Here is a 26,348-nt window from a genome sequence, read left to right as displayed (position 1 = left end):
GGTCCCATGTTAATGAATTTGAACTTTATCTTGAAAAACATGGGGAATCACTGAAAAATTTTAAGCAGGTGGGCAACTTGATCAGAGCAATGTTTCTCCAGCCTCACTCATTGGTAGAACACCTTCATGATTTTTGCCCTATCACCAATAGTTTACTCAACGTTGTTTAAACCTACTTTTACTCTTTTTGCAAATGTATTTAAAGAGGAAACTCCTTACCAGCTTTGCCTGCCATAATATTCAAAATAAATGTACAACTATTGAAATGGAATAGTGTTCATTTATGAACAACTTAAAATCATCTCATGCACCACTAGTGTTAAGTCTGCCACACTTTGACTGAGACAGGGGTGCCCCCTGAAGGCACAGAAATTGGATTTGCACCAGATTCTTAATGGCCAGATCGGGTCTTAAATGTCACCTGAAATCCTGTTGGACAGTTGTAGAAGTCAAGTAAATCAGCCACAGGCCAAAGAGTTAGACATAAGTTTGGCTATGCGTTGTAAATGTCTACAGCACCACCAACCCTTCTGAAATTTTAATGTGCATATGAATCTTGTAAAATGCAGATTTTGATTAAGTATGGAGATTCTGCATTTCTGACTCCAAATGGTATTGATGCTGTTGGTTTCCCAACCGTGCTACAGTAGCCGACTGTAAGTTCCTGAAGGGCAAAGACCACGCCTTCATCTTTAGCAGTGTCTGACACAAGGCGATTTCACGGTTAATACTCACTGAAAAGTGAACTTTCTTCCCCCGATAGTCACATGACTCCCAAAATGCAGCTTTCAGCTCAGAAGTACCCCCAACGCACACCCCTACTCTTCAAAACATTTTCCGTTTTCTCATACGAAAATTAAGTGTTTTCTACGTAGCCCCAGCCTAAGAATATATTTTTCATGAGAGCAGAGACTTTAGTTGTGAGGACTGCCTCGGTTTCAGGATTCATCCATTTGTGTCTCCCGCCTGTTCCGGGAGTCAGAGCAGCGAGTTCATCGGACAAGACCTCTACCCTCACAGAGCTAATGATCTAGCGAGGACTTTAGCAAGCAAGAAGCAGTCACGCCCGGCTTCGAAGCCCAAGTCTCGGCAAAAGCCAAAGAGATAAAGAGGACTCTCGTTATGCGCTCGCTGTGCGGGAGCTCGAGAGCGGACGGGAGTCGAGAGACCGCGGGAGGAACCCGGAGAAAAGGGGCTGTCTCATTGGACAATCCGGATCGGGAGAATCCAAAGTGGCGGGGGTGGGTTGTGATGGGCTGTCCTAGAACTAGAGCAGGATTACAGAGTGGATATCCGGGCCAGGACGAGAATCCAAAAAGTGGTAACATAAGTAATCTTCTGAGTATTTACTTACAAAACTTTGCGTCCGCCTATACTGCGTCTTGGAGGAATTGGACTGGCCCAACCTCCTCCAGGGAGCAGTAGAGCGCGGTCCGCATAGAGAGTCCTCTCCACGTAGAAGGCGTGGGAAAGAGCGCGCGGGGGATGCTGGGAAACTCATCTCGTCAGCCACCATCTTGCTTTCCTTTAAGCCGGCCGTGACCGTGGATTAGAGCAAACTTGAGCCATGAAGCTGCTAAACAGAGCCGGGTCCTTCTCGGTGAGCACAGCCGGTGGGCATGGGGAAAGGTTGGGGAGCAGTTTGTCAGCAAGGTGATACGGACCGGAGGTGCTTGGTTTGGAGCTCCGGGGCCTTGGGCTTCCGTCTGCCCTTCAGCCGAACTCTGCGGGCCAAGTGGTCTGCAAGGTGGGTGGGTCGGGCATTGGAGGCCCAGCTCGTGCTACGCGCAGAAGAGACCTAACGCCGGAGAACCTGAAGAGAAAAGGCAAAGGGCTTGAGAGCGGAGGTGACGCGACTCGGTGGAGAGACCTCTGAAGGTCACTGCTGCATTTGCGTGCCCGAGGAGGAAACCGCGAGTCCTGGGGGGCAAGGGGCCGGCGTAGACCTAGCTCTCCACCCTCACCGTCAGCTCTGGCCTCTGCTTCTTAGTGTGTCACGGAGCATCAGTTTCCCCAACGGTTAAGTGGGCTTATGAGTAAAATCTTAAGGAAGAAATGAGCCTGTATAGTGCTTATCACTGTTCTAGAACTTATTACGGTGCCCTGGCAGGATGCCGTGTTTTTCTTCATGTCTTGTTAGAGAATTCTAGGAGCGGCTCTCGGTCAGTCCTCGGGAGCTGCTTAAGACTCCTCCTTCAAGCCCAAGCGAAACATAGCTGTCACTTGGGGAAAACTCCTCAAATGTCAGTGTGCTACCACTACGGAGTGGTAGTTATCAAGAGGGGAGGTGAGGAGCACTTAAAAATCTCAGCTTGGCCAGTTTTGCCCCCAGGGGATAGTTGGCAATATCTGAATACATTTTTGGTTGTAACAGCCTGTGGGGAGTGCAGCTGGCATCTAGAGTCCAGAGGTGCTGCTAAATATCCTACAGTGCACAAGCACATCCTCCCCACACACAACAAAAAATTACCTAGCCCGAAATGCCAACGGTATCTGGGTTACTAGGTAACTACTAACCTGCCAGACAGAGATGCAGAAGAACAGGGAATGGAGTTTCTCTGTGCCTAATGTTTAAATAGACATACTGTGGATTATACGAATGGTTGTAATTTAAATTATAATATAGCCTAAATTACCCTTACTGCCACACCTAGACAAACTAACGATTAACAACGCTGAGAGCAGCCTAGAGTGGCAAAAGACCCCCAAATCGCCTCCATTCTATCCATCCCAACTGTCTAGTAGATAAAAGAACTCAGAGGTAACAAATTGCAGTAAACTTGAAAGCAGTGTTTCTAATTATATCCCTTATTTTACAAAAGAATAAATTTATACATATCTTGTTATTAAAATTATCTAGTAATTGACAATTATGAGGATAATTCTTTGCAGCTGATTTGAATGGGACAAATTATAGACAGTATATAATCAAAGTGTCACTATTTCTTGAGGTGAAAGCACCTAAATCTCCCTTGGCAATGGAACTATAGATTATTCATATTTGAACAGCTATGCTCACATATCTTAAAATTTTACTTTTTAGAAAATCAAAAGGCAGAATCACAAGTAGGGTTAGCTATACCACACCCAGCAAACAAAACTGATGTAAAACAAAGCTAATTGTATTTTATAGTTAAAAAGTACTAATAGCGAGTGAAAACTAGGAACCAACTCAGCATAGGACTGATGTTGAATATTTAACAAACAGCCCTTCAGGACATCACGGAGTCGGGGCATTGCGGCCTCTGATGGGAGTCCTCAGGAAACTCCAGCAGGATGTTCATTTGATTTTGGGACAACATCTCTTCTAATAACCTCATGAGCCTTAGAATGAATTCTATAGCATCGTATATCATTTACCCAAAAAACAATAAAGTTATGCATTTGGATCAATTATCCAGCCTTTAAGAGGACCCTTTTACCTTTCCAGTGGCTGCATATAATGAACTGAGAATCTGCTGTAGCTGAAGCTATTGTTAATCTCAGGATGATATAAATGTGTATTAGTCAAAGAAATAAAGCCCTTGGTTGTGTGGTCTTACTGTAGCGCCCAAGAGAGTGAAGATACTATGTGAAATATTGGGGTCTTGGAGGAATTGTCCTTGGTATACTTGGTCTTTTTTAAAGGTTATTAAAATGATTATGGAAATGAAGTCATTTCACTTGGGAGGTAGACTAAAATGAGACTGGGCAGATAAGGGAAATAGTAATGCTAATATCTAATAAAAGAGTATGGGTGTGGCAGTCCTACACTTTTTCAAAAAATTCCAAAGCAGGGGCGCCTGGGTGGCTCACATGGTTAAGCGTCTGCCTTTGACTCAGATCAAAAAAAAAAAAAAAATTCCAAAGCATTAGAGCCAGGAAGAGCCACCCGAAGCTTTAATAAGATAGTTAACAGGGAAAAGAAAAATACAGTGGTTCTTTACATTCTAAAAAAATGAAAATGTAGGATTAGGTATTCCTTCAGGCTCTACAAATCACACATAAATACGGAGATTTAAGAGTGGTTGGGAAATAATAAGTCCGCTAAGTCGAACTTTGAAGATATATTATCACTGAACACCTGTTGCTTGGGCACACCAGAATACAGGACTCTCTTCTTGAGAGAAATGTGTGTAACCTGTCTTTTTTGTGTTTAGCGATTTTATTCCCTGAAAGTTGCTCCCAAAGTGAAAGCCACGGCCGGCCCTGCAGGACTGCCTTCACATCCCCAGGACCTTGAGGTCAGTCCCACTGAGTTACTCACTGGAACCCATACACTCCTTACTGTCTTTGGTAATAGAAAAGCATTGATCACATCTCACTTTATCTTCAATACAGTTTACCAAATTACCGAATGGCTTAGTGATCGCTTCTCTGGAGAACTATGCTCCTACATCAAGAATTGGTTTGTTCATTAAAGCAGGCAGTAGATATGAGGACTCCAACAACTTAGGAACCTCTCATTTGCTTCGTCTCGCATCCAGTTTGGTAAGCATCTTTACTACCTCACTCTGTTCAGGACTGCTGTGGTATCTTTTTTTTTTTCCCCCATTAAAAATAATGCATCATATTATTCGAAACACACAGAAGGATTTATGTAACATGTAGGTTATAAAGCATACAGTCAAATAAGCACCTCTGAATGTATCACTCAACATATTCGAACGTTATCATTAAAATCAATGTTACTTGTGTCTCCTTCCCTTCCCACCCTCTTCACCCCAGATTAACAACTATTCTAAAATGTTTGCTTTTTCTTCCCTTTTCTTTTGAAATAGTTTCAATAACAAATGCTGTTTTTCATATTAACAAAAACTATTTTATATTTATCCATATTTGTTTGTAGTTGTGGTCAATTCAGTGTTACTCTGGGATAATACTTCATTATATTCTTTTTTTTTTCCCTTTTTTTAAAAATTAACATATAATTACTTGTTTCAGGGGTAAAGGTCTGTGATTCATCAGTCTTACACAATTCACAGCACTCACCATAGCGCATACCCTCCCCATGTCCATCATCCAGCCACCCCATCCCTCCCACCGCCCTCCATTCCAGCAACCCTGTTTGTTTCCTGAGATTAAGAGTCTCTTATGGTTTGTCTCCCTCTCCGGTTTCGTCTTGTTTCATTTTTCCCTCCCTGCCCCTATGATCCTCTGCCTTGTTTCTCAGATTCCACTTATCAGTAAGATCATATGATAATTGTCTTTCTCTGATTGACTTACTTCGCTTAGGAATGCTATGGTATCTTGATCCTACAGAAAAGAAAAACTATTGTGTGTTTTTTGGCAAACTTCATTTTATAATTCTTAAACTAAAAAGGGATCCGCTGTTTAGGTAAAGTTCTTTTTGAATCTAATGACAATTAGTAGACATTTAGATTGTGATATTGTGTGATTGCAAACTTAGCATTAAAAAATTACTAAAAATACGGTTCTTTTTCCAGACTACAAAAGGAGCTTCATCTTTCAAGATAACCCGTGGAATCGAAGCAGTTGGTGGCAAATTAAGGTTTGTTAAAAATAAGTAGCAGGAAATAGTGAAAACACCAGAAAATAATCGATCATAAGGGAACTTACCAACACGATTAAGGATTTGTTAAACAGGCACAAGGAGGAGAAAGCTAATGAATTTAACTACATCAAAATGTAAAACGTTTTTATGCTTTAAAGTGAGTATTTAAGTAACTGGCAGTAAATATTTGCAACATACATAACATGGAGAGGGTTATTTGGAAAAATAAAGAACTACAAATTAGGAGAAGACAAGCAAATAGAAAATGGATGGACAGGGTGCCTGGGTGGCTCAGTCAGTTAAGCATCTGCCTTCGGCTCAAGTCATGATCCCAGGGTCCTGGGATCGAGCCCTGCATCGAGCTCCCTGCTCCTCGGGAAGCCTGCTTCTCCCTCTCCCACTCCCCCTGCTTGTGTTCCCTCTCTCGCTGTGTCTCTCTCTGTCAAATAAATAAAATCTTTAAAAAAAAAAAAAAAGAAAATGGATGGACAAAGGATAGGAACAGGCTATTCCCAGAGGAAGAAGCCAGAAACACTGATCTCTACTTGTAATCACAATGTGGTGCCATTACCCATCAGATTTATATATCGTGTTGGCAGTGTTAAGGAAGAGGGAGAATCTCTTCTACAATTAGTGGCATAAATTGATAAAACTACTTAGAAAAGAATCAAGGAAAATCTAGTAATATTGAAAAGGAGTGTATCTTGGGCGCCTGGGTGGCTCAGATGGTTAAGCGTCTGCCTTCGGCTCAGGTCATGATCCCAGGGTCCTGGGATCGAGTCCCACATCGGGCTCTCTGCTCAGCGGGGAGCCTGCTTCTCCCTCTGCCTCGCTCTCTCTCTCTTATAAATAAATAAATAAAATCTTTAAAAAAAAAAAAAGGAGTGTATCTTGCAACCTAAGTTTTTAATCCACATGCACAAAGATACTGTTTATTTTTGTAAAGACTGGAAATAATCTAAATGCCATCTTCAGGGAAATGGGATAAAGTATGATCTAGTGATGTGATGAGACTAGTGCACAGCAGTTAAGGGATTAACTAGATTATTCCAGTTAAATGTTTTGTGGAAAAATGAGATATTTTTAAGGTATGGGGCATTTACAATTTTTTTTTAAAAACAATAGTAGTGCTTACAATTTTGCTTGTCTCTAGAGTGGGAAGGAGGGAGTGAGGTTAGCCAAAGAAGGGTACAAAGAGATCTTCAGCTTTAATTGCCATTTTTCTTTAAAGATTTTATTTATTTATTTGAGAGAGAAAGAATGAGACAGCATGAGACGGGGGAGCGTCAGAGGGAGAAGCAGACTACCTGCTGAGCAGGGAGCCCTGTGGGGACTTGGTCCCGGAACTCCAGGATCATGACCTGAACCAAAGGCAGTTGCTTAACCAACTGAGCCACCCAGGCGTCCCTAATGCCATTTTTTTAAGTTGTGGTAAAATATACATAAAATATACTGCTTTAAGTGTACGGGTCTTTGGCGTGAATTTGGCATTAAGAAACTATCGCTACCATCCATCTCCAGAATGTTTTTATGTAGCTATTAAACAGAAACTCCACCCCCTCACCCAGCAGCCCCCTGCAGTGACCATTCTACGGTCTATGATTTTGACTTCTCCAGGTTCCTCCTGAAAGTAGAATTACAGTATTTGTTCTTCCAAGACTGACTTACTTCACTTAGCATAATGTCTTCAAGGTGCATCCATGTGTAATATGTCAAGATTGCCTTCCTTGAAAATAGTTTCTTAAATATTTTATATTTTAGTTGATGAATATGTGTATTTTTATACTTCAAAATAATTTTTCCAAAGGAATTGGTTGATTTAACAAAGATATAAGGAAAGCTTATTCTTCTGATTACATAATTCACTGTAATTTATTTCTGATGCAGTGTGACTTCAACCAGGGAAAACATGGCCTACACTGTGGAATGCCTGCGGGACCACGTGTAAGTACCTGCATGTGTTGAGGACACCTGCTTTTAAAGAAACACTTAGCTGCTCAGTTCTTGTCTTTTTTGATGTGGCATTGTGACCTCTGATTTTTGTTTTGGGTTCTTACTCACAAACTGTAGAACATTGTGTTTACCACAGGCCTAAAACTTAACATTGAGAAGATTACCTTTACGTAGCATGGACATTGGTTTTAAATTTTTGACTTGACACTCTCATCTTGATGTCTTCTGTAGTGATATTCTAATGGAGTTCCTGCTCAATGTCACCACAGCACCAGAATTCCGTCGTTGGGAAGTGGCTGCCCTTCAGTCTCAGCTAAGGATTGACAAAGCTGTGGCTTTTCAGAATCCACAGGCTCGTAAGTATATTTTCAGATCCCGTTCAGTTCTTTCTAAGATACTGGGTTTTTGAAGGGCACCTGGGTAGCGCGGTTGGTTAAACATCTGCCTTCGGCTCAGGTCATGATCCCAGGGTCCTGGGATCGAGCCCCACATCGGGCTCCCTGCTCAGCGCAGAGCCTGCTTCTCCCTCTCCCTCTGCTGCTCCCCCTGCTTGTGCTCTCACTCTCTCTCTGTCAAATAAATAAAATCTTTTTTTTTTTTTTTTTAAGATACTGGGTTTTTGAGAACATCAGTTTGTAGAGGGAAGAAATTGCCATTGAAATTTTTCTCTGCTTGGGTTTAAAACTGCCTTTTCCAAAAATTTGTCTAGTTTCTTAACTGTATTGTTCTTGTGTTTCTAAATATTCATATTGTTGATTATTTTTCATCTTTGATAGTATGTAAGTTAATTATAGAATCCCGGCTTCAGAATTTAGAGTACGGTGTTTCTTCAATAGTTCGCTTACACCAAACCCCGCAACAGTTCGTGGTCGCTGCTGGCATTACTGTTCAGCCACTCACCTTTACTGGATCTTCCCAAAGCAAGCAATTTAATTTTTAAAAAAATAAGAACTTTTTAGGTGTTCGTACTTTGTGATTATATAATGTTCAATACATAATCTTGACAAGTATGACTAGCAAAACAGATTAGTAAACAAGCACCACTGACTTGGAAGTTCTGCAACTTCCGGTAGGAGCAGAAGTGTGTGGGTGGGCCCCTCGGGTCTAAACAGGTGACCAGCTGCAGGGGCCTGCATGGGGTGGGCCTCACTCGGAAAGCAAGCCTGTCAAGTGTCTGGAACAAAGTGAGAGTTTGGTCTATGTTAGCTAATATTATTTCACTGTGATACTTTGTTTTACAAAGGAGTATGATCTTCCTTACTCCGGACCTCCACCAAAGAAATAGATAGAATATTGTAGAAAAGATGACTTACCTACCAGCTGTGGCTTCTTCCCCGCTGTCAGCAATGAGGTTCCAGCCCTCATCCTTCTGTGTGAACAGTTAACTGCCATCTCCTTGCTGCTATCTGCCCCCAAATCTGCATCTTCATCCTTTAGAGGCTGCTGCTTATCTGTGGGATAAAGTTCAACCTCTTCAACTTAGCATATATGTTAACTTTCACAGTCTGACCCCTGCCCACCTCCCTTGCCTCTTGCGCTACCTTCTTCCCCTCCCAGGCAGTTCCCCTTTGAATCCGTTGTCATGCTTCACGCCTTTGTCTGTTCTCTCTGCCTGAAATGCCACTCCCTAATCCTTCCCCTGGTAAACACCCATCCATCTTAAGACTCATTCCAGATTTTACTTCCGTTACCCCTTTCCAATTCCCACTGCCCTTCCCTTGCACCCCTGCTGCGCTTTTGATCTACTGCTGACATCACACCCATCATGCTTTATTTCACCATTTTCCCGCTCAACATTTTGAGGCCAGGCATTGTGTCTTACTCATCTCTCTATTTCCGGCACCTGACCGTTCCCGGCATAGGGAGATTGCCCAAGTAATGACAAAGGCACTGACTGAAGCAGGAAAGCAGGGACAGTGCCCGTGCTCCAGTGAGGAGGACACTTGGACCCCCCGAAAGCTATTGATAGGACTTAACACTGGCACTTTCATATATCTTTTTAACCTGACAACTCCTCATTACGTAGAGAACATACGAGTAAGATAGAGGTAAATCACTTACCCAAGGTCACATGGTGCATTGGTGGCAGAACTATAACTAGATTCAGACTTGCTGAAACCCAGGCCATTATACTCTCCAGATGATACCAGGTAGATTAAAGTTAGAGAAGTGGTCAGGCGAGCCCTGGTGTGTAGAAGCTGCTGTCCTAATTTCTTACTTTTCTCAGCACATTCAGCTGGCCGACTTTTAAATTTCAAGCCCTCATAACACTTGAATGCCATAAGGTGACCAAAATTGTATATTCTAGTTGCTTTCTAGGTTCTAAAAACATTGTCTTATTTGAATTGTTTCCACAAATGCTTCTTTACTTATTTTACAGATGTCCTTGAAAATTTGCATGCTGCAGCTTACAGAAATGCCTTGGCTAATTCCCTGTATTGTCCTGATTATAGGATTGGAAAAGTGACACCAGATGAGGTACTGATAAAACACATTACATTTTAAAATGTGCTTGTTTTCACATTAAATTGAACATTTATCTGCCATTTCAGGTTTGTTTGTTAATTTTTTTTATCTTCAAATTTTAAAAATTCACCTGCTGGCCTTTTTTTTTTTTCTTTGAATCAGCTTGCCTTTTTAACTAAAATTCTATCTGAACAATTTTTACAGCTTTTAACTAAAGGAAGTTTTTATCATAAAAGAGACATGTTTATTTCAGAAAATCCAGAAAACAAGAAGAAGCAAAAAAGAAAACATCTCACATACCTAAAGGCACTGAATGTTAATGCCTGGGTATATTTTCCTCTAGACCTTTTTCTGTGTGTATTTATCTTTTTTAAACAGTATTTAAGTGTTAAATTTCATAATCTTTTGACCAAAAGTCTTCCTTTAACTCCTCAGTGTGCAGGTAGGAATGAACCCACGTCACCTCCCCAGCCGTCATCAGCCTGCGTACTAGCTCACATCCCTCCTTCAGCACACGGGCCTTACTTTGCTGGCAATACAGATTGTCACATGTCCCAGCCATATATGTAACATAAAACTTCAGGTCCAAAACGTGAAACATTGAATGTCACAGTGTATCTCCTGCAAGTGTGGGTGCCTATATATAATCTTAATTTCCTAATCCTACCACCCTGCAAAAAATTATTTATCAGAAAACATTAAAAGAAAAATTGGCAACTATCAATACTTGGCAAAGTGTGTATATGACTCGGAAGTTAAGATTTTATTCTCATTTCATTTCTGGTTAGCCACTAGAGAAAACTGAACCGTATATCCTATCCCTTTCCTCTTTTATTTCCTGGTTAGAAAACTATCCACTTACCAGTCAACAGTTTAATGCCTACCATTCATATGGCACTTTTAAAAAATTATAACTGATATCATCCAACCTAAACAGTGAAAATTTTTCATAAGACTAGCCTCCAGTGAGTTTTGAAATTTTTCAGAAATCGAAATCACCCATGTGAAGATACGTTATTGAGGTAGCTAAAAGAGTATACATAGCAAAATATTTATCCACAAGGATGTCTACTGTAGCATTGTTTATAATTATGAAAAATTAGACACAAGTTAAACATCCAACTTTAGGGGACTAGTTAAGTAACTTATTAAGTATCTGTGGAATGGAATACTATTCAACCATTTAAAAATATTGATACGGAAAAATTCCATAGCATATTGTCAAGTTAGAAAATTAATTTATGAATAGGATGTACCATAGGGTCTCAATTTTTAGAAAATAAAGGTGTGTGTGTGTGTATCCTGGACAGATACCAATATATTAACCATGGTTACCTCAAAGTTACTAGCATTTTTAAATGTGTCCTTAGTCTAAAGGAAATTCTAAAGAAATTGGTGCTAGAATACCTTGAGTGATGGCAGCATTCAGGAGGAAAAAAAAAAAGAATGATTCCGTGGTGATTCCAAAGATGTAGGCACCGTTCACTTCAGGGCACAAATTCTGGTAACTGGATTCAGTCACGTTACCATCGCCTAATGATTCTCAACATTATGACCCATTCCCAAGGAACCATTTTTAGCCAATTTTTTCTAGCCTGACTCAAAATAAATTTTTAATATTACAGATACGCTGTCTGTTTATATACATGTATATATATTTGTGTTTTATACATAAAAGAAGTAAAATGTTTTTCTTGCCCCCAAGAGTCAATTTTCACTCCCTTGGGAGCAGCAGTGCTCCTGTTGAGAATAGGTTTGAGCCCTACTGTAGAATGTTAATAGTACTTTCTTACGATGTATATAAAGACGAAATCTGATGCCCATCTGCTAAAATCACATAATAAAAATCATAAGCTTAGTCTCATTTTTTTCAAATTCAAGCCAGTGTCGGGGCGCCTGGGTGGCTCAGTTGGTTAAGCATCTGCCTTCGGCTCAGGTCATGATCCCAGGGTTCTGGGATCGAGCCCCACGTCGGGCTCCCTGCTCGGTGGGGAGCCTGCTTCTCCCTCTCCTCCCTGCCTGTACTCTCTCACTGTCTCTCCTTCTCTCTCTCTCTCAAATGAATAAGTAAAATCTTTTAAAAAAAAAAAAAAAATTCAAGCCAGTGTATGCTCTAATTTTTTTCAGGCCGTTTTTTAGTTCCTTTTTTTCAATACAGCTTTATTGAGTTATAATTTACATGTCATACAGTTCACCTACTTAAAGTGTACAACTCCGGGGCACCTGGGTGGCTCAGTCGGTTAAGTGTCTGACTCTTGGTTTCAGCTCAGGTCATGATCTCGGGGTTATAAGATTGGGCCCCATGTCAGACTCCACACTGGGCATGGAGCCTGCTTGAGATTCTCTCTCTCCCTCCCCCCACTCATTGGCATGCTCTCACTCTCTCTCTCAAATAAATAAATAAAATCTTAAAAAAAAAAATAAAGTGCACAAATCAGTAGTTTTCACTATATTCACAGTCATGTAACCATTACCACGTTAAGTTCTAGTTCTTTTAATCAATAGTTTAAAAAATAAAAGCAATATAATTCAGCACTATGTAGTCTGTAGTTTACTATGGCAGCTTTTAAGCCTGAGTATTTATTTTCTGTTGACCTGCAGTTTCAATTTTTTACGGCTTTTTGTATTTATACCAATATAACCTCATAAATGTTCTTAACTTCCTCAGTTGCATTACTTTGTTCAGAACCATTTCACAAGTGCAAGAATGGCTTTGATTGGACTCGGTAAGTTGGGAATTGCTTTCATGTCAGTCTGTTTCTTTAAGAGTAGTCTTTTTAAGCTGTAATCATAAGAGCACAGGATTGAACCAAATTTGGTAACTCAGTCCTCTGTTGATGTCAGACAAGCATTGTGTGATAGGATTTTAATTGGTAGGTTGTCTGGTTTTAGTAAGCAGAATCCAGCATTTAACTATGTAAACTACTGGCCTTGAGTTTATTACAGTATTTGAAAAATTATGATAAAGGGCAAATTTCTCTAAGCAAAATGCTTTTACAAGTTTTTTGTTTTAAAGAAGTATAATTTAATTGAAAATAGGCAAAGGGAGTGAACAACCAATTCATGGGGGAAATGTGTGTATATATGTGTGTGTAGCCAATTATTGTAAAAGATAGCCTTGCCTAATAGTTAAAATTTTAACCCATGAGATTGGCAAAAACTAAAAGATGGACACTGCCCAGTATTAACCAGGGTATGGAGAAATTAAGCACTCTCAAAAATTGTTGGTGAGAGTATAAACTGGTATATTTTTGGAGGTCTGTTTAAATATATTAAAATTTTAAATATTGATACATTAAACCCAGTGATTTTGTTTTTAAGGATTTATCATACAGAAACAGATGGTCAAGTTTACAAAATAGTTGCACAAAGATGATATTTGTGATACTGTTTTTTGGTTCATTTGTTTTGTAAATAACAGCATCATTGAGGTACAATTCAAATACCATAAAATCCACCTTTTTAAAGTATACAGTTCCATGAGTTTTATTATATTCAGAAGGTGCTATAACTGTTACCACTATCTAATTTCAGAACATTTTCATCATCCCCCCAAGAACCCTGTGTTCATTATAGCCACTCCTTATTCCACCACTCGTCTCCTTCCTGTCTCTCTATAGAGTTGACTCTGGACATTTCATAGAAATGGCATCCTACAATACGTGGCCTTTTATAGCTGACTTCTTTCACTTCACATAATGTTTTCAGAGTCTGTCCATATTGTAGCATGTGCCAATGTTCATTCCCTTTTCTGGCTGAAATACTCCATTACCACTCTTTGTTCATCTGTTCGTCACTATGGCATTTGAGTTGTTTTCAACTTTGGGCTATTGTAAAAAAAACAGTCGCGTGTAAGTTTTAGTTAGAACCACCTGTTTTTCATTCTTCGGGGTATATTATTAGAAGTAAAATCGCCAGGACCTGTGGTAACTGTTGAACCATTTGTGGAACTGCCAGACTGTTGTCCGTGGCAGTTGAAGTGTTGACATCCTTCCCCGCCCCCCCCCCAGCCCCGACAGCACACAAGGGTTCCAGTATTTCCACTTTGTCACCAGCATTTACTACTATCTGTCTTTTCGATGGTGGCCATCCTAGTGTCTGTGAAATGGTATCTCATTCCATTTGTGTCTCCCTAATAACTCATCTTTTGTGCTTTTTGGGCATTTATATATCTTCTTTGGAGAAATGTCTATTCCAAGTTCTTTGCCCATTTTTGAATTGGGTTGGGGTTTTTTTTATTATTTTTGAGTTGTAAGAGTTTTTTATATATTTTGGATACTAAATCCTTATCAGATATATCATTTGCAAACATTTTTTCCCATTCTGTGGATCCATTTTACTCTCTTGAAAGTGTTCTTTACTCAGCCATCAAAAAGAATGAAATCTTGCCATTTGCAGCAATGTGGGTGGAACTAGAGGGTATTATGCTAAGTGAAATAAGTCAGTCAGAGAAAGACAGTTATCAAATGATTTCACTCATAGATGGAATTTAAGAAACAAAACAGATGAACGTAGGGAAAAGGAAGGAAAACTAAAATAAGACTAAATCAGAGAGGGAGACAAACCATAAGAGACTCTTTAACTGTAGGAAACAAACTTGAGGGTTACTGGAGGGGAAGTGGGTAGGGGGGTGGGGTAATTGGGTGATGGGCCTTAAGGAGGGCATGTGATATAATGAGCACTGGGTGTTATATGCAACTAATGAATCACTAAACTCTACCTCTGAAACTAATAATACACTATGTTAATTAATTGATTTTAAAATTTTTAAAAAAGTGTTATTTGCACAATGCAGTATTGTTTTAATAGCCAATGATTAATCAGGAAACATGCTAATGTCAATCAAGAAGGGACTGATTAAATGATAGTACATTCATATAATGGAATTCTTTATAGCCATTAAATGTTTGCCGTAGACCACTCACCTAGATAAAAATTACAAAAGACAAGTTAGAAACAATATGAATAGAATAACACCATTTTAAAAATAAAAGAAAATGAGGATAATAATACAAGTATAGAAAAAAGTTCTAGATGAATATGTATTAGTAAACTATAAGTGGAATCTCTGGGAGAGTAGCATTGTGGGGGGTGGACTCGTTTTCTTTACTGTTTATTTCTGTAATAATTTGTACAATCATATACTATTTTTAAAACAGTAGATATTTTGCAATTGTATTTTAAAAATTATGGTTCTAGCTTGGTTTTGTTTCTATTGAAATAGGTGTGAGTCACCCTGTTCTAAAGCAAGTTGCAGAACAGTTTCTCAACATGAGGGGTGGGCTTGGTTTACCTGGTGCAAAGGCCAAATATCGTGGAGGTAAGCATTTTGTTCTGTTAGGGCTGATTTATCAGAAGGACGTTCCCCATCAGAATAGTGTATTGGAGTAGGATAGGCCTGATTACTTACCACCAAACAGACTCAGTGTGGAAGGAAGGGATTAGATTGCTTGGGTGTTGTGTATTAAACATGTTGTGTGTGTGTGTGTGTGTGTGTGTGTTGTGGGGAGAGCAGGATAGTATGCTGGGAGCACCAGGCCACAGAAAACCTTAATCTTAGTGGGTTAATACTGTGTCGTAGAGAATGCAGAAGAATAAAGCCAGTGGTGACCGAGCCCCTTTCCTCCTCGCTCTCTCCTTACATGGCACCAGGTGAAATCCGAGAGCAGAATGGAGACAGTCTCGTTCATGCTGCTCTTGTAGCTGAAAGTGCTGCTGCAGGAGGTCCAGAAGCAAATGCATTTAGTGTTCTCCAGTATGTCCTGGGTGCTGGACCGCATGTCAAGAGGGGCAGCAATCCCACCAGCTCTCTGTATCAGGCTGTTGCCAAGGGAATTCACCAGCCATTTGATGTGAGTCTGAATAGTCAACATCTCTCCTCTTGTTTGTAAAGGCTCAGTGTGTATGATGTAGTCCTGTTAATCTGCTCTTAAAATTTAAGGTGAACACAAAGAAAATCTTTGAAAAATTGAAGAGATAGCCAGGCTTGAGTTTAGTTCCTTAGGGCCTATCAGAAATGTCCTTTTTTTTCAGTTATATAATATAGAAAGAAGGAAATGCTTAAAAAATCAGAAATTCATCCTTCAGGGCCCTTCAGAATAAAGTTTTAGATATTAAACATTTTCCTAGATTCTAATTAGTCTTTTTTTCTAGATTTTCTTCTGTCCTCTTGTGTTCTTGCGGTTATTTCATGAATTTCACTGCTCTTCCTGTTTTCCAACCAAATGTACAGCATGTACACTGAGAAACTGTTTACACACCCATCCCTCCAGTTTGAGATTAAGTTAAAAAAGAAAAATGAAGGGCGCCTCAATCGATTCAGCGTCTGCCTTAGGCTCAGGTCTTGATAACCAGAGTCCTGGGATTGAGTCCCACATCAGGCTAGCCTGCTTCTCCCTCTCCCGCTCCCCCTGCTTGTGGGAGAGGGAGAAGCAGGCTTCCCACTGAGCAGGGAGCCCGATGCGGTGCTCGCTCCCAGGACCCCGAGATCATGACCTGAGCCGAAGGCAGTCGCTCAACCAACTGAGCCACCCAGGCACCCCTAAATAAATAAAATCTTAAAAAAAAAGAAAGAAATTCCTACTTCAGCATTTGGCCAGAAATTTGAGGTATGAACAGGATAGTCTCAAAATTGTAATTAAACTTCAAATCATTAAAGAACATTTCTTCTTATGCTTTATATGGGCCAAGCCAGTGGTTCTCAAATTTTAACATGCATAAGAATCACATGGAATTATTTTTTTTAATGCGGCTTTCCAGATTGCATCTACAGGGATCTGAGTGAGTAAATCTGTTACATGAACTTGAAAGTCGGTATTTTTAATAACAGCTCAGGTGGTCTTTTTGTAAATTGCCCACATAAACACTGGGAAACAGGACACTGACATTCGTGTTCCCCTTAGGGAGCCCAGACTGCAGACAGCAATACCCCCGTTACCCTGAGGCTGAACTTGCAGCTACCTTGGGTATCTGAATAATGTCCACTAAGCAGACATTTTTCCCCAACCCTTTGACTTTAGTGTATAGGAGAAGTGTAAGTGAATTGGCCAAAAAGAAGTCACCAGCACTAGTGGAGGGAAGACGGCAGGTTTGTGTGACACCAAAGCCCACAGTCTACCACTCAGCCATACGGCAGCTGTGATCAGCGAACAGTGATGATACTGTTCACAAATTAGTGTTACAGTAACCTTTACTCATCAAAGGTTAGAAAATACCCAGCAAAAAGTAAAGCAAGCAGTCTGTTCTAGAGATTTAAGTGAAAAAAGTTAAAACCATTATGGTTTTGAAAGAAGTAACCTGTGTCCAAAACACTGCAGTCCTTGACAGAACTGGTTACGTGAAATATTAATTCATCTCTTTTACTTGTATCGTGAAGGTCCCCAAGTTTTTGTCTATTTGGGAAATTGTGCCCTGTTTTCCCTGGTAAAATGACCTACGGTAAAATTTCATTGTATTTCAGGTTTCCGCTTTTAACGCCTGTTACTCGGATTCTGGACTCTTTGGGATTTACACCATCTCACAGGCTGCCACAGCTGGAGATGTAAGTTGCAAACTCACCAATTCTCACAAGTGTTTTTCCTCCATTAACATGTTTTTAGTAAAAAATGGGGAGTGTTTGAAGGCCATGACTTATCAGAGCTCTGTATAGTGTGATACCATTACCATGTGTCTGCTGTGCAAGGAATTTAAAAATGTATACTCGTGCTTCCAGGAAAGAGGGAAGAAGTGTCTCCTTGGTATTTTGGTTCTGTTTGGACAGGTGGCATTGAGTTGTCTCTCTGGGACATCTAAATTGAGAACTCCGGTGATGTCAAGGCCAACATGGATCTTTCAGAGTCCTCAGCACAGAGACTGTGTTGAAGTCAGGGTTGTGTGTGAAAGACTGTAGGAGGAGAAGACTGAAGCCCGAGCTCTGGGGAGTGCCGCCAAGTGACTAAGGAAAATGGCCCAGAAAACAAGAAGAGAAACTGGTATTTTTAAGAGGCCAGGAAAGAGAGAATGGTTAACACCATTTTGATCCACTCTGGATTACCATCCATTTAGTTACCAGAGAGCCCTGGTAGTTATAGCAAACCAGGACATCACTGGTAACATCAGTTTTCACCAGAGTATTGGTAGTGAGCTAAAATTTATAGTGTTAAGGAGTGAATGAGAAGAACGAAATGTGAGGTTGGCATAGGCAGGTGGAGCTCAGACTTGCTGGGGAGGTGGGTGATAGTTTTAGGAGAGTTTACACTGAGAGATTAAGTTGGGAGAGAATACATACTGAAGAGAAAGAAAGATTGGAGCAGATATAGGATATTATAAATGGATCAGGTCTGAAAAATCGTGAGCAGGTGGGATGCAGAGTACAAGTGGACATTTTAGCCTTGGACACAAAGGCTGCTGTGGGAAAGATGTGGATACAGTATATCCCCAGTCAGGGAGGAGGCTGTCCTGTCTTGAGAGTAAGAGAAGGTAGGAGAGTTGAAAGAAAATAATGAAATTTGGGACAAATGAAGGGCTAGATACACACAGAATGGGCATTGACAGCCATGTAGGTGTCTCCTGGAGGTGAGAGACCACAAATTCATACGACAGTCACATACGACACTTCCTACACATACTGTCACGTATTACAATCACTTCATAGTTTTTTTTCAGTAGTAGTTTTTTTTTTAAGCAGTAGGGATTTTTTTTTTTAAAGATTTTATTTATTTATTTGAGAGAGAGAATGAGATAGAGCATGAGAGGAGGGAGGGTCAGAGGAAGAAGCAGACTCCCTGCCGAGCAGGGAGCCCAATGCGGGACTCGATCCTGGGACTCCAGGATCATGACCTGAGCCGAAGGCAGTCGCTTAACCAACTGAGCCACCCAGGCGCCCCTTCAGTAGTATTTCTAACGGAGTAATGAAAGGGGCAGGTCGTAGGTTCCATCCAAGGTTAGAAGCCTACGAAGTGGGCAAGTCAGAAGTATGGGCAAATGGCAAGGGAGTGGGACACACTGACGAGAGTGACTGAAGGAGTGATTCGCGGATCTTGGCCAGACAGAGAAGTGAAGCCAAGGGACTCGATGGATTGAAAGTAGACAAATCAAGGAACTAAAGATCTTGATAAAGTGGAACAAGGATAGTGTGATTAAAGACTTAGGCCAGGGGTCTTGGAATTGAGGATTTCACAGAAAGGGCAAATTTAGGTTATGTCCAAGTCGGGTGTGGCTGTTGAAATGGGTAGCTAAAATGCAGGGGAAATGAAGGTCCTAGAATGGTGATTAGGGTTAGATCAGTGACCCAGGATGGTGCCAAGGTTGGGATGGAGAAAATCATGGACCGGGTTTATGAACATATTTATCCAACACATATTTCCCAAACACCCACCCACATCACTGGAATGTGATTCCTGCGTGACCCCCGCATCCCAGGCATGGACAAGCTTCACAGATCGGCTGTGTGTGAATTACTGCTTTCTTCTTAATGAATAGTAAGGGATAGCAGTATTAATTGCATGACGCTTTGGGGAAATTTAGAGGTATTTATTCTTTACAGGCAATTAGAAATCCCTGTTTGCTTTTCCTAAACCAGCCTGGCATTCTCTGTGCTCTGCCACTTACTTTTCTAAAAAGCCTGGCTACAGGCAACCCTCTTGGATCCCCTCCCTCTTCGGGAGCTTTGTACTACCACTCAATAATAAACTTTGCTATCGCTCAATAAACCTTGGTTTGCTGCCCACCATAAATAAGTAAATAGATAGATCAGATAGCTTGGCTACTTGGCCACTACAGATTGTACAAACAGCTGCTTTCTGGAACACTGGAAGAATAAGGAGCGCATAGTGGCAAGAGTTCCAAATGGACACTGTGCTTTTCTCTGGAACGGACCTTCCATCTTGTGTGTTTGCCTCAGTAGAGGAGCATCTGATTGCTTCAGGAGCCTCTGGCACTGATCAGAAATGACCAGCTGTCTCTTGTTTGTCCTAGGTTATCAAGGCTGCCTATAACCAAGTGAAAACAATTGCTCAAGGAAACCTTTCCAATGCAGATGTCCAAGCTGCCAAGTAAGTTACAGTATTAACTGTGTGTTTTGTGTTTCAACTATTTGAAAGTTGTATTTTTTGTTGTAACATATACCCAAAAGGATTGAAAGGTACAGGGGCGCCTGTTTGGCTCAGTTGTTAAGCGTCTGCCTTCGGCTGAGGTCATGATCCCAGGGTCCTGGGATCGAGTCCCGCATCGGGCTCCCTGCTCGGTGGGAAGCCTGCCTCTCCCTCTCCCACTCCCCCTGCTTGTGTTCCTCCTGCTCTATCTCTCTTTCTGTCAAATAAATAAATTTTAAAAATCTTTAAAAAAAACCAAACACACCATATTATAACATTTAAAAAAAAAAAGGATTGAAAGGTACAGAAAAGTATTTAAAAGGAAAGGGAAACACATCCTGCCACCTAGAGATATAATTGTTAATATCTTGCTTATTTTCTTGACCATTTTATGCATTTTAAACATATTTGTTAACTATTATTATATATACTTATATCCTATTTAATAGCGTGTTTATTGTAGAAATTTGAAAGTAAGAAACACACAAAAAATAAAAAATGATCTCTCATTCCTTACCAATGATTCCTCTTTTTTTAACATTATAATGATGTTTCCGTTTACTCAGATTACTAAAAATGTGTTATAAATAGTATTAACTGGTGTATCAAAATACACTTGTTGGACATTTCCTACAGTTGGAAATTATAAACTATAAAAGCTATTTTCGGTCTTAAAACATTTTTGTATTTCATATTACTTTCTTGGTATAGATTCCCAACTGAGTCAGGAGTTATAATAAATATCACAAAAGTCTGTTCAAATATATGTGTTTATATTTTTATTTTTATATTTCGAAGTCCCAATGTAAAAAGGTTGTACCAGTTTAGAATCACAGCACCAGTATATGAGAGTGCCTGTTCTGGGCGCCTGGGTGGCTCAGTCGTTAAGCGTCTGCCTTCGGCTCAGGTCATGATCCCAGGGTCCTGGGATCGAGCCCCGCATCGGGCTCCCTGCTCCGCGGGAAGCCTGCTTCTCCCTCTCCCACTCCCCCTGCTTGTGTTCCCTCTCTCGCTGTATCTCTCTCTCTGTCAAATAAATAAAATAAAATCTTTAAAAAAAAAAAAAGAGAGAGTGCCTGTTCTGCCATAACCATTGGCCATTTCTTTTTTTCACCTCTTTACTGATGTGATAGACCAAAAAAAGATACACTAGTCGTCCCCCCCTCCCCCCCCCGCGCCTTATCCATGGTTACCTGCAGTCAGCCATGGTCTGAAAGCAGATGATCTTCCTCCTGACTTACTGTCGAAGGTCATCAGTAGCTGAACACTATGTCACAGCACGACTGCATCACTCACCTCACTTCATCTCATCATGTAGGCATTTGATCATCTCACATCATCACAAGAAAGGTGAGTATAGGACACTAAGTTATTTTTAAATGAGAGAGACCATATTCACATAACTTTTATTACAGCATATTGTTACAGTTGTTCTATTTTATTAGTAGTTATTGTTAATATCTCACTGTACCTAATTTATAAATTAACTATAGGTATGTTAGGAAAAACATAGTATATATATGGTTTGGTACTAACCATGGCTTCAGGCATCCACTGGGGGTCTTGGAAGGTATCCCCAGTGGATAAAGGGGGACCACTATATCTGATTGAAAGATTGAAGTACTTGTCTCCTATTTGGCGATTTTTTAAATTTCCACTGTTCTCACTGGGAGTGCCAGCAACACCTCTCACTCAGTAGTTTGGAGAGTCTAACAAAAGAGACACACTTTGGACCGAGCTGGAAATCAGCTTGCATTTTCATAAAGCAGTTTAAAACACTGAAATTTGACTCCATCCATTCAGGACAGTTCAAAATGTGAATCGTGAAACTCAACACTGTCTTCCTAATCGTTTAGTATTGCCCACAGAGGAAGTATGACGGGGCAAATTATGACTCAGAAGGGAACAGCTTCCTGGTCATTTCAGATTGTTCCCATTAGCATTATTACTTCTGTTACACTGAACACACTAAAAATTGCCTCTCTTAAATAAGTACAGTACAGTTTATTAAATATTATGTACATGGAACCAAGGATTGGTTAATAGGATGCAGTTCTAGATGATTGCACCACAAACAAAACATGATGAGAATAAATTGAAACACTGGATTTACTTAAGAAAAATCGGTTTCAAATCTAATTTATTTAAGAAAATATATTTTCTTAAGCGTAGCACAGTTTTTATAAGGTACGGCAACATGTAGAAAATGGAATTTCAGTTATTAATATCAAGATATGTTTGTTTTCTGCCATTTTGATGGAGTTGATACTTTTTCTTGTAAGATTCTTATTAGTCTTCCTGTAGTGAAAGAAAGAGCATGGTGTCATTGCTGAAGGGACAAACTAATAATCTCTTGGTAAAGTTTATTGTAGGTAAAAAAAGTTTTTTAAGTTTTTATTTAAATTCCAGTTAGTTAACATACAGTGTAATATTAGTTTCAGGAGTACAATATAGTGAGTCAACACTTCCATATATCACCCTGTGCTCATCACAGCAAGTGTCCTCCTTAATCCCCATCACCTGTTTCACCCATCCCCCCACCCACCTCCCCTCTGGTAACCACCTGTTTGTTGCCTAGAGTGAAGAGGTAAAATCTGTAAACTCTTTGGGCCCCTGAGTGGCTCAGTCAGTTAAGTGTCCAACTCTTGGTTTCGGCTCAGGTCATGATCTCAGGGTCGTGAGATCAAGCCCTGCATTGGGCTCCGTGCTGGGTGTAGGGCCTGCTTGAGACTCCCTCTCTCCATCTTCTTCTGCCCCCCTCCCTCTCTTGGGGGAAAAAAAAAAAAAGAGGTAAAATTTTTTTTTTTTTAAAGATTTATTTATTTGAGAGAGCGAGAATGAGAGAGAGAGAGAGTACATGAGAGGGGGGAGGGTTAGAGGGAGAGGCAGGCTCCTCGCCGAGCAGGGAGCCCGATGTGGGACTCGATCCAGGGACTCCAGGATCATGACCTGAGCCGAAGGCAGTCGCTTAACCAACTGAGCCACCCAGGTGCCCGGTAAAATTTTTTTTTTAATTAAACTGACAGTGTGGTAAAATTGCTGCATTAAATTGTGATTATGTGTAAATGGAACTCTTGCTACAGAGTGCCAAACAAGGATAGTTTGAGAGTTAAATTATTCAAGAGAGAATTATGAATTGGATTTTTATTTCAAATTCATGCTTTGTGCCCATATTTAAGCTGCACAGACTGTAAGACCTCTTCTGTCCTGGGAGCCTGGGTGGCTCAGTCAGTTAAGTGTCTCTTCAGCTCGGGTCATGCTCCCAGGGTCCTGGGATCGAGGTCCGTATCAGGCTCCCCTGCTTCTCCCTCTGTCTGCCTTCCCCCTGCTTGTGCGCTCTCTCTCTCTCTCTCTGACAAATAAATAAGTAAATCTTTAAAAAAAAAAAAAGACCTCTACTGTCCTTCCCCACCTGTCTTCTCAGTCACTCCCCACCCTCTTTGAGACCAAGCTCCTTGTAGAAATGGGCCTGGGGGGTTGCTGGTAGGTAGAGAATCAGCACACAATATTCCACTAAGTGGACAGTGCCTGAAGACCCCACATAGGTGTTCTGCTTTAATAGAAATGCCTAAAATCATCACCAGAAAAGTATTTGGAGGAAGAGTTACTTCACTAATCAAAACTTCACATTAAAATAGTCTTAAGTTCTAGTCTAAAATCAAAAGGCAGTCTGTTGGGTTTCCAGTATAATCTCATATTGACAGCTTTCTAAATAATCACATAATCACATAATTGATGAACTGAAGACAGAATGGAGGCCTTTAGCCCTGTAAGATTTCCAAAACTGTTCATTTGTGTATTTACTAAAACATGTTTGTGTTTGAAAACATACTTTATTTGGTTTGAGAACATACTTTCAAATTGCCTTGCTCTTATAAAACTGGCTTCTGCCTTAGTTACATACCTTTTACTGGACAGGAACAAGCTGAAAGCTGGCTACCTAATGTCAGTGGAGTCTTCTGAGGGGTTCCTGGATGAAGTCGGGTCCCAGGCGCTGGGTGCGGGATCGTACACACCGCCAGCCACCGTCCTTCAGCAGATAGACTCCGTTGCTGATGCCGATATTGTAAACGTGAGTGAATGAAAACTTCTGATTTTACATCAAATAATTTGACCTTAATGATCCAGTCTCAGAAGGAATGCACAAGGTCCCTTGGGCTGTATATGTCCCAATCCTGCGGTTTGGGGGCTGTCTGCCTGATGCGGAGGCGGGAGGGCTCCTTCCCGTCGAGTCTGCAGATGGCTTCCTGGTCAGCTCCGTGTGTGTGTCTTCCTCATTCAGCTAAAGTCTCAGTAGATCAAACCATTTAAAATTCTGAGAGGTGATTTTCATGTGATTCTCCTCCCAAGAAATAAACTCTGTCATGCCAGTCCTGCACGGGATATCCATTCATCTCAGCCCAAGACATTCTTCCTGCTATTGCTATTCTTTTTTCACATACATTGTGAGATTCAGCTGTTTTGAGGGCAAGGACAACGTCTTACACCTTTTTGTATTCCCTATTGTACCTAACAAATACATGAACTACAGAATAAATCCAAAATCAGTGGGTTTTCCCAGTTCTTTCTATATTAAAAATGTCGACTCCTCTTGCAGCATAGAGGTCTCAGCCGTCTTCTCAACAACCGCTCTACCTTATGTAGGGACAGTGGGGTTAGAAAAAAGAAACAGGTTATTTTATTTTAAAGCAGTAACCTTGACTCGATTTCAGTTGGCCCCTAAGTTCATCATTTTCATACTCTTCCAAATGGCTCTCCTCCTCTTGTATACAACCGTTACGTGAGTCCCGGCCCCAGCTGCCTCTAGCACTGTGTCCCCATGAAAAAGCTGGCTTCAGAGAACATGGGGGCTGCTACTCGTGGCAGGACACCTAAACGACCAGCCTCTGGTCTTCAAATAGTGGCATAAAGAACACAGCGAGAGAAAGTGTGACTTTTATGTTAACAGTTGGGGTATTTTTATTGACTCAGACTATTTGCCGTTATAAAACAGAAACCGCAAAGTACTGCCTGGCCTGAGGCCGCCTCTGCCCTATTTTGCAGTGTTGGTGAGGTTTTCCCTATCCCCCTTTTTAACAGCTACCCTCAAATCTGGAGCACCACACTTGCTCTGTCACACGTAGGAGGGAACATTCAGAGGAACACCTGAGCTTACTTTCTTACAGCATCACAAATGAAAATAATGCTCAGCACTCTCCTGTAGTTAATTTCACAAGAGCCTCTTAGTACAGGGTTGCTGGCTCAGGATGCCCTGTCCCATTCGCTCTTGAAACAACAGAGTAAATAAGTTTGTCTGCTGGATAATACATTCTCTTATCTCTGTTAATTTTTTTCTTTTTTTGTTTTACTTAAAGGCTGCAAAGAAGTTTGTTTCTGGCCGGAAGTCAATGGCAGCAAGTGGAAATCTGAGCCATACGCCTTTTGTTGATGAGTTGTAATACTGAAACACATCCTGCAGGGAAGAGCTGAACATGTTCTCAACCCAGAGCGGCAAACCCATGAAAGTCAAATATCTCTAATAAAACATTCATCTCTTTTTTTTTCAATGAGGTGAAGTGTCTTAACACGTAAATACAGGTAATTATCCCCAGCTGACTGAAAGTCAATAAAACATTCTGTTTAAATGTTTTTCTTGCATCTTTGCAATTGGTTAATCAAGTATTTATTATATGCTGAGGTCTTTTAGATGCTGTAAAGGAGAACAGGAATACAATAATAGAGTCCAGAAGCATCAGAAACTATTAAGATAATTATTGATGGCTTTTAAAGATAAAACCAGTTTAAAAATCTGTCCTTCTGAGTCAGAATAATTCAATAGTCTGGGTTTTACCCCCTTTTCTGTCTTTCTTACAATAGAGTTATTTCTGAAAAATATAAATTCCCTATTAGTCATATCCTGTATTCCCACTGCCTCATTTTATGTCAGATTTATCTTCACTGTATGACAGTTTTGTCTTTTTCCTCATCTCCCTCACCCTCATCTGTTTTCTGTTCTGTTTCTTAGGGCTGAAAAGGGGGAAAAAATGTTACACGTGAACAACCAGCCAGAAAAATATGTCTCTTATTTATTTTAAGTAGGGCATCTGAAATTTGCAAAACAAGAGAAACTAAGTAAATAAAAATGTGGTACTTACCTTAAGAAGTGAAATTCTCTCTATGTTCATACATTCTGATCCTGGGTTCCTCCACTGCATTTTGTAAAAGATGGGACATTCTTCTCAGAAGGGAGTGTGTTAATGATGTGACTGATGTTGCTATTTTGAGAATAAGGTGGCGAGGCCTGTCCGGCCCCAGGGAAGTGTTCGGATAGCACGTGGAAGAAGGTCTCTGAAGGCATTACCATGCACTTGGGAAAGAATTTTTAA

General features: G+C 40.5%; 1 protein-coding gene across 2 annotated transcripts; it reads left to right on the top strand.

Annotated features, from left to right (window-relative positions):
* The first annotated feature begins 1,470 nt into the window (after positions 1-1,470).
* Positions 1,471-26,131, top strand: UQCRC2 (ubiquinol-cytochrome c reductase core protein 2). Of its 2 annotated transcripts, XR_004923861.2 has the most exons (15): positions 1,471-1,600; positions 4,140-4,223; positions 4,321-4,470; positions 5,427-5,491; positions 7,382-7,438; positions 7,679-7,803; positions 9,828-9,925; positions 12,582-12,639; positions 15,138-15,233; positions 15,566-15,765; positions 17,373-17,453; positions 19,868-19,944; positions 23,902-24,055; positions 25,338-25,560; positions 25,988-26,131. XR_004923861.2 is itself a non-coding variant. In XM_036113179.2 (14 exons), the coding sequence occupies exons 1-14, from the start codon at positions 1,568-1,570 to the stop codon at positions 25,419-25,421; spliced, it is 1,362 nt and encodes a 453-aa protein (XP_035969072.2). In that variant the 5' UTR covers positions 1,471-1,567; the 3' UTR covers positions 25,422-25,611. The 2 variants fall into 2 exon arrangements, 1 of the variants encoding a protein (XP_035969072.2); XM_036113179.2 differs by lacking the exon at positions 25,988-26,131 and having other exon boundaries at positions 25,338-25,611.
* The last annotated feature ends 217 nt before the right edge of the window (positions 26,132-26,348 follow it).

This window comes from Halichoerus grypus, chromosome 6 (assembly GCF_964656455.1).
Source record: "Halichoerus grypus chromosome 6, mHalGry1.hap1.1, whole genome shotgun sequence".
Lineage (NCBI taxonomy): Eukaryota > Metazoa > Chordata > Mammalia > Carnivora > Phocidae > Halichoerus > Halichoerus grypus.
The sequence above is the reverse complement of the archived record's forward strand: the minus strand, read 5'-3'. Positions and strand labels throughout refer to the sequence as shown.

Bases quoted from the DNA above. Each gene is read 5' to 3' on its own strand.
- UQCRC2 (XM_036113179.2), top strand. From the start codon at position 1,568: ATGAAGCTGCTAAACAGAGCCGGGTCCTTCTCG. The intron at 5,492-7,381 runs GTTTGTTAAAAA...TTTCTGATGCAG, and splicing joins GCAGTTGGTGGCAAATTAAG to TGTGACTTCAACCAGGGAAA. The intron at 19,945-23,901 runs GTAAGTTACAGT...TTTACTGGACAG, and splicing joins GCAGATGTCCAAGCTGCCAA to GAACAAGCTGAAAGCTGGCT.